General features: G+C 39.1%; 1 protein-coding gene and 1 long non-coding RNA gene across 2 annotated transcripts in view; one reads left to right on the forward strand and one right to left on the reverse strand.

The window, feature by feature from the left end:
- LOC143664230 (uncharacterized) overlaps nucleotides 1-12,541 on the forward strand; it is a 109,198-nt gene that overhangs the window by 87,778 nt on the left and 8,879 nt on the right. The gene's annotated exons all lie outside the window — the stretch shown is intronic.
- LOC143664229 (olfactory receptor 2B11-like) lies at nucleotides 3,385-4,566 on the reverse strand. Its single transcript, XM_077137891.1, has one exon. It carries the CDS (start codon nucleotides 4,564-4,566, stop codon nucleotides 3,610-3,612), a length of 957 nt encoding a protein of 318 aa, XP_076994006.1. The 3' UTR covers nucleotides 3,385-3,609.

Below are 12,541 nucleotides of genomic sequence, written 5' to 3' on the forward strand. Positions count from 1 at the left end.
ATTGTCTTATCTGCTTTAAATTTACTATCTGAAATGACCTCCTCTCCCCTTGTTAGAATCCTTAAAAACCTCGAATCCCTTCTGTTCAGTAAGACTTGGTTTGGGCCATTAGGCTGTCTGCACTCTTACTATACATTTAGTAATAAACTCTTTCTCTTTTTGAAACCCTGGTGTCTCAGGAATTAATTATTGAGTGCATCGGGCGGAAGAATCCATGGCCTTTGTCAGGTAACAGAGGGATATAGAAAGACGTAAGGCTAAAGAATAAACAGTGGTAAACAGGAGTCTTATTTAGGAATATAGATATTGCTTTAAAAGATTATGGGCTCAACAGGCATTAATAGATTCAAATGTGAGAGAGATATGATCGAATTTGTGGCTTTAGAAAGAGAAACATGAGAATTGTTAATGAGGAAAATATGGAAGTGTGTAGTAGTTATTTTTAAAAAATAATGAGTTGAAACACTTGATTTTGTTCATTTTATTGTCAGTATCTAGGAGTAGCCTAAATAGACCTTTGCCTTTGCTAAAGTGATTAATGTAAGGAAGAAGGGACACAGGAAATAGTGTAAATGTCATTGTCTTTTCTATGCATGTCCCAAAGGCTAATGACCCTCTATAATAAAACAGTCCAGTTAATCAACTGTATGGTAACAATGTGTCTTAGTACATGTTGAAACTATATTGTCCACAGGCAGATATTCTATGGGGGTCACACAGAAACTTTAAAAGTATATATTACTTGATTATATATGTGTATATAATATATATGTATATATTACATGAGGAAGATCTTGGCTTTCTTTTGTCTCTCCTTTTTGTTGAATTGAAGTGTCTGTCTACTTGGTTAGAGGCGCACCTTGAGAAACTGATGTCAGTATTAATTTGACTAAAGCATCACTTAAAAAATATTTTTATTAAGAAATCTTCACAAACATACAGTCCATCCATAATATACAATCAGTGGCTCACAATGTCACCAAATAATTGTGTATTCATCACCATGATCATTTTTAGAACACATGCATCGCTTCAGAAAAAGAAATAAAGAGAAAAAAGAAAAAAACTCATACATAGCATAACCCTGACCCCTCCCCTTTCACTGACCACTAGGATTTCAAACTACTCAATTATTTTACCCCTTATCCCCTCCATTATTTATTTATTTCTATGCTTATTTTTTTAGAGCATCACTCTTAATTCCAAATAAGTTGACTGTGACATATTACGGTTTTCCTCGTAGTTGGCAACAGATAATATCCTCATTCAAGGACCTCTAAGGATTCTGACTACAAAGCACAGACTACAGTTTTTCAAAAGCCTTCTTGACAGAAATGATATTTTTGAGAGTACCTGAAGGGCACATATTCCATCCATTCCTCCTCATCAGTGTTTCCCACACATTCCCACAAGTTGTTCATAAAAGCAGAGGAGAGTGGGAATAGGGGATCTGCCTCCACGTAGAGGAGGTTTCTAATATCATGTAAAACATCTGAAGTCATATCTATATTTTTCTCTCTTCATATCAGTTTTGTATGTAAGCAGGTTTTAATCTACCTATCAGATAGATTATTTAAACATTTTCCCCTAAAACGTTGAATAATAATGATAGGTCTCGGAAATCCATCATGTTTATCTCGTAGCTTTATATAATACAGACATTGAATATTTGGGGGAACCTGAAATTCCAGCTTTCGGCTGCCTTACAAAGCACCCCAAAACTTAGCAGCCTAAAATAACATTTTATTATATCTCACCATTTTGTGCATTAGGAATTTACCCAGGGATCAGTTGGGTATTCTGTTCCATGGCTTTGCCTATTGAGGGCACTTGTTGGCATTAAAAAGGTGAGGGGCTGGTCAGGAAGGTCTACAATTACTCCACTCGTGTGGCAGGGCAGGCTGGAAGTCTGGCTGTGGATGATAGCACCCACATGTGGGCTCTCCAGAATGGCTATTTTAAGTTTTCACTGCATGCTAATGGTCAAGCAAGTCACTAAGGCCAGTCCTGATGTAAGGGCAGGAGAATTCACCTCCATGTCTTACAACAAGGAGTGGGAAAGAATCTCGGGCCACCTTTAATTTAATCCACCTGTTCTTAGAAATGTAGTCCTTAATACTCTCAACTGAGTCCTAGAACCAGGCCCTATCATTACATAGCTAGATGCATTGATTGACTTTCTGTGGATCAAGTTACATTGCTTTTATTGCCTTTTGGCTTATTCCTATAAAAAAGCTATGAGGAAAAGCTCTTTTACATCTTTTTGTATATTCAGTAATATGATTCTAAAGGTTTTTCACTATTAAACAATGATTGCTGTTTTGTGTTCCATAGGAAAAATTCTTCTGTGGTCTTCGTACCAGGAATAGTAATTCTTCTTTCAAATTTCTTAAAATAAATCCTATAACTCAATGATGCTTATTCACTTTGGGCTTGACATAAGAAAACCTTCCTTTCTTTTCCTTTTTTCATAATTTACATACACTTATTATTCTTTTATCTTCTGTCTTTGGCTATGGTAATGTTTGGTATAAACATCAGGGGGATAAATCAAATTAAATGCAGATGAATTTAGGAAATGGGAAAAAAGGAAACAGAAGATGCTAGTATCATGTCTCCATCCTTCTAAAGGAAATAATTAGCAGACACTTTAGTGTTATTCACAGTTCCTTCATTTACTAGTTGAATGACCTTAGACAAGTTATTTTAACCTCTCTAATGATCCAATTTTTTATATGAAAAGGAGGAATCAAGAAAGTGATTAGACTGTAGGGTTATTTAAGGGTTGAAGGGTGCACTGAGTCTAGTGCTCAGTTCTGGCAAAACCTCAATGAATGTTAGCTGTTACAATTACCTTGAGTTTGTGACTTAAAATTTTGTTGTCTTTAATCCTGGCTTTCCTTATATTTTATTTTCTGAACTGGAATGCACTTTTTTGATATAAAAGTTCACGTCACTTTCATTTGTATATGAGGAACCTAATACAGCATCTTGCTCATTCTTATTCATTAACTATCTATGGCAGATATTCTTGTACAACTTCAATAATGGGAAATCTTTTATTAATGAAACTTGAAATACAGAGAAAAAATCTTCTAAGGTCATAGCTAGATGAAGCGATCCACTTTATATCTGGAATTTTGAGAATCATATAAATTTCATGGAGATTTAAATATATGGAGAGGAATATAAAATTCATTATAAATAATATATGTTTGAATTTTATATGCTGTTTAGTTGGGAGTAATAGGAATGGAAAGAAAGAAGGTTGGAAAGAGAGTGATGGGAGAAAAATAGGAACAGGAGGATAAGAAGGTGGAGGAATTAGAAATTAATGAATTCAACAACTATTATTGAACACCAAATCTGTTCAGAGCCCTGAAAATATATGGCCTATTAGAATTAAATAATTTATCTCAGACATGGGATTTTAGGCACTCTGACAATACAGGAGTTGAGTTGTCTTGCAGAGGGGAGTTTGGGGACTCTCAAATCTCTCAAAAAGCCTACATAGCTTCCTTATTAATTCATTAAGTGAAAGGTGCTCTAAGCACACAGCACATTTGTGGAATATTCTTTGACAAATGGAAATGGTCACAAGTCAGATCTTCATCTTCTGCAGAGCCTCCAGATCCTTTGTAGGAGTCTTCTCAGAGCTCCTTTCACGTCCTTATTCCTCAGGGTGTAGATGAAGGGATTGAGAGTGGGGGTGATTATGGAATAGAAGAGGGAGATAAACTTGCCTTGCTCTTGGGAGTAGCTGGATGGGGGCTGCAGGTACATGTACATGGCAGGTAGATAGAAAAGGGAGACCACGACCAGATGGGAAGAGCAGGTCCCAAAGGCCTTGTGCCGTCCTTTGGAGGACTGGATCCTGAGCACCGCACGGGCAATGAAGCAGTAGGAGAGGAGGATAAAAGCTAGGGGGAGCAGCACAAAGAAGGCCACCAGCACGGCCAGTGTGATGTCATTCACTGTAGTGTCAGCACATGACAGCTTGATCATGGCTGGTACCTCACAGAAGAAGTTGTTTAGCAATTGCCGCCCACAGAAAGGCAACTGCGCGGTCAAGGTTACTTGAACAAGAGCATTGCCAAAGCCACTGATCCAGGCCATGGCCACAAGCTGCTGGCAGAGAAGGCGATGCATGATAACAGCATACCTGAGGGGCTCACAGATGGCCACATAGCGGTCCAGGGCCATGGCAGCCAGGACAATACACTCAGTGCCACCTAGCCAGTGGAAAATTGCATATTGCACTATGCAGCCCCCATAGCTGATGGTCTTCTTGGAGCTGCCCATGTTGACCAACATCTGTGGGACTGTAGTTGTGGTGTAGCAGAGGTCCAGGAAGGACAGGTGGCTGAGGAAGATGTACATGGGGCTATGGAGCTGGGAATCCAGCCGGGACACCAAGATGATGGAGATGTTCCCCAACATGGCTAGAACGTAGGACACCAAAAGGACCACAAAGAGAGGGAGTTCCAGCCATGGCCTGTCAGAGACACCCAGAAGGATGAAATCCCCAGGTGAATCCCCCAAGAAACTCTGGTTGTCACTGCCCATGCTGATGCACTTTCTGGTTCCTGTGATGAATCAAAAAATCATAATAAATGAATTGTGAGAGGAGGAATCAATCATCTTCCTTACTCCTGTGTTCATGCCTTCTTACATGGGTCACATCTGTCTGGTCTTCTTTACACCTGTGGAGTCACCTGGATGCGAGACAGTCAGAACCAGGAGTCAGAAAAGCTGCATATGTGTTCTTATTTTACCTCTTGCTGCTATGACCTTGACTATACAATTTAATCTTCCTGAACTTCAATTTCTGCATCTGTAAAACGGGCAGAAAATACCTGCTGTAACTGTGGAGACTTGAGGAAGAGAAAGAAACATTAATTACGATGTTTTTTCCCCAATTTGTTCAAAGTCTGTCATAGTTCTTTTCTTCATTAGAATATTTGACTTGTCTCTACAAACACATTGAGAGGATAATCTTCTTTCTCGTTCTTTCTTTTGGAATTGGTTGTGAGGGGTTCCAGAGAGCAGGTGTTATGGTTTTGTAGAGAGCTGTGGATTTTATTATTTAAGCGTAACCTACTCCCTTCCTAAGGTTTATATCTGGCTCCACCACCATGAGAAGGTGCTTCCTGGCTCTCTGGACCACACCTGTCTCTCCTTCATAACCTCTCACACACAGGCAGCATTTACCCACTTTACGAATAACAATCACACAATCCAGGAGTCTCTGAGCCCCTTGAGTGGAGTGGTAGATTCCTATGTTTCCTTCCCCTTGCTCCTGTCTTAGTCATGACATCTAATGAGACCCCAGAGCATAGAAATTTGACCAGAAAGTTCCTGAGGATTATGAGAAATGTAGTCTGTAGAATCATCTACTGAAAGATGACAGTGCCTCTAGAGCTAATATTCTTCTGCCAGTTTGGACGGCATTTGAATTCCCTGGACAACTTTTTGCTAAGCAACTGTCCCTTCTTGGTGATGGACAACACAGTTGATCTGATTTCTGGATGCTGTCATTGGTAGAAAGCTAGTAGGTTTGCCATGTGAAGATTCACAGGGACTTTTCTCTGAGCTCCACAGACCCCAGCCTCCTACTCTATCTCTGACACTGTCCACCCTGCCCAGAATTTAAAGGTCACGATTCAGACTTCAAGGTCGTGATGGGAATGATACGGTTCATGATAGGGCTGACAAGAAGGGAAATTTGTGTACAGATCATTTATAAGAGATTCCTTTTTAGAATTTTATTTGTTGTTTTGTGTATAAACTATGAAATTCATGGAGTTCTGTTTAACTCAGATGACTCAACCACCCCAGTCTATGGTCCTGTATTCTGATGAACTCTGAAAGGAACTGAAGCCCAGGGTTTAAATTGGTAAATAAGGGCAAATCTCCTTTCCTCCTTCTATTGTTTCTAAATTGCATATTATTTGCTATAAAGTATCTGATATTCTTGTGGAACACCCAATTATTGCATTTACTCCCACTATTCTATCAGAAATCACCCTCCCAGATGAACCTCATAGAATACAGTGATATTTCTAATGAAAACTCAGTACACTGGTTTTGATTCAATAAACTGGCAGGGGAAAGTCAGTTAGTCCACTTTCTCATTGAAAAGGAACTATGTCATTTCCCTCTGCTCTGTGGAATATCTGATCCCAGAGTTTCTTTCCTAAAATGGGAAAGAAAGGAAGAAATTTTAGGGGTACAGAAGGAAAGGTTGCAGGAAGCAAGAGAAATAGAAGGATAGAGATATGCCACATTTAATAATAAATAAAAGTTTTAAGCATTCAACTATATACCAGGAATTATGATAGTAAATTCATATTTTAATTTTACTCAGTTCTTTAACAACCCAGTATTTTCACCTCCATTTTACTATTGAGCAAAGAGTGGCTCTGAGAGTCTGTTTGGTCTGCTTTAGTTTATTAACAGAACAGTTAGTGGTAAAGCCAGGATTGAAAGCTCTTGCTCTAATAAAATATTTCCTCTAGCATTGTGTTTCGAAAAAGCAGATGGGAAACCAGAAACCAGCAAATGCTTCTCAGAGCAACAACAGAGTAACTGAGATTAAAGAGGATGCTGGGGAAGAGGGACGAGCGAGGGAAAGAGGTAAGAAGAGGGTTCCAAAGGGATTTGAGGAGAAGAGTTTTTTTAAAATTACTAGTTCAATGTATGACTCACATGCACATGTGGCTTCTCACTGCAAAGCCAGGTGTCATCCCAGCCCAATCTTCTTGTCCTCCATCTGGTGCCCTGCCGTCCAGCTCTTCCCACTCACAGTTCTGCCTGGGTCCCACCCTGCCCTCCGTTGATGCCCACTGTGATCTTTTCCCATCTTCTCACCACCTGAATGGAAATGCTCCCCAGCTGCTCATTTGCTTCATTAATGAATACAGTCATCTCCATGCCTGCCGAAATTACCTTTAAGCAGAAATCTCTCAGACCTGTGTCTCCAGCTGAGATTTCCTTACTGTGCTTGAACTTCATTTTTGACATTGTTAACAGTGACATCTTAAATCTAACCTGGCAGCCATCCCCCACAATGTCAAATCAGCTCTTCCCAGTTTGACTATTACCTTGATTCAACATATTCAGGTTATTTCAAATAATATCCTACTCCGCATGTATCATAGTTCATCATGACCTTATCGTGTTGGCTCCCCCCGCACAATGCCATAGACAAGCGCTGGCTGCATCCCCCATGTGGTTCCTGGGCAGAGACTGCCTGGACTGTGGTTGCCCACCGGGTCCTGTAGGCAGTCTCCTCCCCATTCTTCCTAAGACCCGGATCTTAAGAGCAGTAGTATCATTAAGGCTTCCAATCGCCTAGAAATAGGAGCACATCTCCTCAGTGTCCTCACATGAAATCCCTGCAGTTTCCTCCGAGAATTTTCAAATCCATCTACCTTAGCTGTCATCACAGGATGTTTTAAAGTCTGTACATACACAATTTCTGTTTGCAGGCAAGACTGTGAGCTCTGTGATATACTTTTATGATATGTACTCTTAAATGATACAAAACCTTATATCATATCTATCGATCCTCTATTTTCATCTGTATTCTCTCTTTACCTATGTATCTATAATTATATCATTCTATCTGTCTTTTATTTATCTACAACTATCCAGTTCATTTCTTTCTCTATCTCTGTAACTATATCTCTGTATCTATATCATTTTATCCATATATGTGTACCTCAGTCTAATCTCTCTTTAACAACTATGTCATTCTATTTATATCTATTCATCTTTATATCAATATCTGTCTATATCTATCTCTATGTATCTGTATCTATCTCATTCTATCTATCTTTCTATCTAATCTATTTGCTTATCATCTAATTTTTTTTTTACATGGGAAGGCACCGGGAATCGAACCCGGGTCCTCTGGCATGGCAGGCAAGCGTTCTTGCCTGCTGAGCCACTGTGGCCCGCCCTTATCATGAAGTCCCATTTACCTATATTTTTCTTTTGTTGCCTATGTTTTTGCTGTAAAGTCTAAGAAAACATTGCCTAAATCAAGGCCCTGAAGATGCTTCCCTATGTTGTCTTCCAAGAGTTTTGTACTTTTGGTTCTTATATTTAGGTCTTTAATCCATTTTGGGTTAATTTTTGCCTGGCACTTGATACTGAAGTCTCTTTTGGTGGTTGATAAAGTATGTTGCGACCTTCCTTACCACAACAATAGGGAACATAAAATTCGAAGCAGTATGTGGAATTTCTGGAAGGAAATTTGTGAGACAGGTGAACAGGAGGTTGATTATGGGGTTTTGTTGCCTGTTCTCTTTAGTCTAAAATTTTTGTAACCTGGGCAGCCAGATCAAAGCTCTATTTAACTGCCAAGATCATAACCAAGATCATCATGCAAGAGACAGAATCTTGAGGATGAAGTTTACAAAGCTGATATTACTTAGCTTTTAGGGTTTTTTTGTTTTTTTATTTTTACTTAGCTGATTATACTTAGATGATATTAACTGGTCTTCATTTATCACATACACAAATAATTTTCTCATCATTTATGTATTCCTAGTCCTGTACAGATGGAATACTTACTATTAGAAGCTCTGATTACAGTGAAATCAAGAAGTGAGCTGGCACAAAGAGAAAGTGTCTAAAAATGTAATACTGATTTTTTTCCTCTTCAACTTTATTCGGTCATCCCATCACTGTCTTAAAGTCCATTCACAGGTCAGACCCTTCCATACCAGGATATTCTGCCTCTTTTATCCTCATGAAACCACCCTCACTGATTCACTAACTGATCATTGTTTATAAATGCCCATGATAGAAAAAAATTTCCTAACAAATATTGAGAAAGAATGTAAACCAGCATTTGATGAGACCCACCACTTTTCAGCTTTATGCCAGGCATACTATATATACTGACTACTAACGTCCTGCTTCAGATAACTCTGGGAAAACTGAGTTCATGAAAGTTAAGAGTATACATCTTGATCAAAGTCAAGCTAGGGCATGATTTCATGGGGTAAGCAAGTTGCACCTCTGAGACTTCCTCACACAAAGGAAATTAACTCCCCATAGATACCCAGATGTCATAACCAGTACAACACCGAGTCCGAATTTCTAAGAGTCACCTTTTACATCCAGGAGTCCTTGTAAATCACCTCAAAAAGCTGAAAAGTATTTAAGAACTTAAGTCATGAAAAACATAATATATGCTATATTGTCTGCTAATAATCTCCGATATTTTAATTTTTATTTTTGGGGTGGATTATAATTTTTAAAAAATGAAAATCTGCCTATGCACTGTGTCACCATAGCAATCACACAGTATGAGTGATACAATTCATTCACTAGATGATTACTGATCTTATTAACAAATCTAAAGGTCTCAACATCAAAATCACTCCTTATTCTCTACTGTAGGGTCATTAGCCCCATAAGTTATTCTTTCTGGTGGTGTTGTGGAGGGAAAAAGCAATGAGAGGGAACTTGGATGAAACAGTGACTGGACAGCACAAGTAACCAGATCTGTGAGACTAAGAGAGGTCAAGGACTGCAAACAGCATGCAGAGAGAGCACCAATCACTACAAGCTGACACAAATCACCGAGGCTGAGAAATATTGCTCAGTCCCCAGTAGGGTGATAGGCATATGCCTGCTCTCCACCCACGCTCCATTGTCTTTTCATTTTTATCCCCCAAATATTTCAATTTGCTACTGAAATTCAGCTCAAAGTTTGCTTTCACTGAAGACTGAGACTTTTTGGTTTTACTTGTGCTAGTCTTCTCCCGCCACAGGCATGTTGAACTCAGTATTGCTCTTGTGACTTAGATTCGGCATCATCACAAATATCAGGGTTCAGAGGAAAAGAGGCTCAGGGCCACCCGTCCAGACAAAGTTTGGATAGATGCTCTGCCCAGAGGCCAGGGTGACCAGCTCTGTCCTAATTGTCTTTCGAGATTGAATTATACAGTTTCAACCTGTTGCCTAATAAAGGACCACTATTCATTGACACACCTGGCCACTATCCCATGTCCCCTTGGTCTCTGACACATACAAGTGTCGATACAATCAAAGCCTTACCCACCTCTACTGAACATTGCAGGTTTTAGTTTGTCTGAAGCTGAAGACAAACTGAAGTCATTGAGAATGCTCTCCGTATTCCAGGAAGGCACAGCCAATTTTCTCTGATGAGGCTCTTGTGAGCTTCCCCTTACCTGAAACTTGCCCTCTAAGCTGGTGTAGAGAGATTATTCCCAGACTAGAAGAAAAGTCTGCCTTCGCTGCCCTGTGATCATTGGGGAGACTTAGTTTTTAATCCAAACTTCTTGGCAAGGGCAAACTCTGCCACTGTGCTCTAGTGTTGCCCCTTAGAGTACCCACAGAAACTTAGATGTGGTAGAGCATACTTATATGCTTACACTATGGAGCACGCTATAAGCCTAAATGGTCAAACGTACTTATATACTTATGTGGTGGAGGTTACTTCTGGGAATAAAGTTTTTAGGTGACTTTTCATTTTCTATGTTTAAATTTGATCTAAACCTCTCCACTCTATTCTATAGGGATTCTTCTCTTTTTCTCCACTGAGAGTAGCATCTTGTTCTGTTCTGGAGCAAAAAGTTATCCCTGATGTTTTGCTTAATTAGTGTGTAAGTGCTTAGCTGATAATTGAGGTTGTGCATGAGCCTAGAATACTTGCAATTATAGATAAATCCTAGAAGATCAGAGGACCAGAGAAAATGGATCAATGAAGGTGAATGAAAACTGTGTCTTTTTAACTCACTGTGGTGAGGGGAAATGCTCCGAAGTCAGAGCAGAGAATTAACATGCATAGCATGTAGTTCAGTTAGAGCATGGACCCTGAAGAGGCTTCAACATCAAGTTCACTGCTTGCATGTCTTTGAATAATTTACTAAACTTCTCTGTGCCTCTGTATTGTCATTTGCTGAGCAGAAGGAACACTAAAATTGTCTTCCAAAATCTGCTATAATGACTATATGAATAAAGAACTCAGGACAGCAACTGGCACAAAGTAATGAACTTTGAGCTCTTTTTACTTCTGTACTTGGTTTCAACAGTCTGTTTTATCTGTCACATGAAAGGAACAAAAACTCTTTTGATGGAGAGTTAGCATGAAAAGGAAATTTCAATTTATATAGTCAGGGACTATAATTGACATGAAGAAAAACTGGTGCTCAAACTGCCATGGAGTGGTTGCACTTTAGGGCAGATATTTTCCCTCTCTTGGTTTTGAACTCATCATGTTTGGCTTCTGGCTCTAAATGTCTGAGAAAGGCATGTGGTCATATTACGACAATGATTAGGCTTCTATTTTTGCTTTCTGGGGTTCTAGGAAGCAGTCTGAAGTTACAGGAAGGAAAAAGGGTGAAAATCTGTGAAGACTGACCCAAAGAAAGATGGGAGCTTAATGCTTTGTGGATGAAGTGGGGAAACTTCCTGATCCCAAGAATTGCTCCACTGTTCTCTCTACCACTGAGAGTTAGATCCGTCATGGACATCCAACTGGGATAATTTCCAGAGATGTAAAGACATAAATATCACTGCAAATGGAAAAAAAATTCTGATGGAGTAAGCAGTTTTGTGATGAGAAAATGCTTATGTAGTTGTACAGGGAAATTCCCATGACAGAAACTGACAATGGGTCCAAACGGCATTGCGCTAGTCATGACCTCGTCATATATCTCTTCTCTCACTCTTATTGCCAGCATCCTCTTTTTTTTTAAAACATTTTTATTGTACACAACAAACAGACATACAAACATCTTGACATACAAGCATTCTATGCATAGTGTACAGTCAATGGCTCACAATTTCATCACATAGTTGCATATTCATCACCATGATCATTTTTTGAACATTTGCATATCTCCAGCAAAAGAAACAAAAAAAAGAAGAAACTCATACATGCCATACTCCTTATTTCTCCCTTTCATTGACCACTAGTATTTGATCTACTCAATTTGTTTTAACCTTTGTTTCCCTTATTATTTGTTTATTTCATTTAATTAATTAATTTCCATGGGCAGGCAACAGGAAGCAAACCTGGATCTCCAGCATGGCAGGCAAGAATGCCACCTGCTCAGCCACCATGGCCCTTATTTGTTATTTTTTATCTAAATTTTATATTCATTTGTCCATACCCTAAATAAAAGGAACATCAGACAAAAGGATTTCACAATCACGCAATTACATTGTAAAAGCTATATCATTATACAATCATCTTCAAGAAGCATGGCTACTGGAATACATCTTCTGGTACTTCCCTCTAGTTACTCTAATACACCATAAACTAAAAAGAGGATATCTATAATACATAAGATAACTTCCGGGATAAGCTCTCAACTCTGTTTGAAATCTCTCAACCACTGACACTTTATTTTGTCTCACTTCTCTCTTTCCCCTTTTGGTTGAGAAGGTTTTCTCAATCACTTGATGCCAAGTCCTGGCTCATCCCGGGATTTCTGTCCCATGTTGCTACGGAGGTTTACACCACCGGGAGTAAACTGTGTCAGCTTAGAGAGAGAGA

Source organism: Tamandua tetradactyla, chromosome 20 (assembly GCF_023851605.1).
Source record: "Tamandua tetradactyla isolate mTamTet1 chromosome 20, mTamTet1.pri, whole genome shotgun sequence".
In the NCBI taxonomy this organism is placed as follows: domain Eukaryota; kingdom Metazoa; phylum Chordata; class Mammalia; order Pilosa; family Myrmecophagidae; genus Tamandua; species Tamandua tetradactyla.

Excerpts from the sequence above, each read along its gene's own strand:
- LOC143664229 (XM_077137891.1), bottom strand. The coding sequence starts at position 4,566 with ATGGGCAGTGACAACCAGAGTTTCTTGGGGGATTCACCTGGGGATTTC.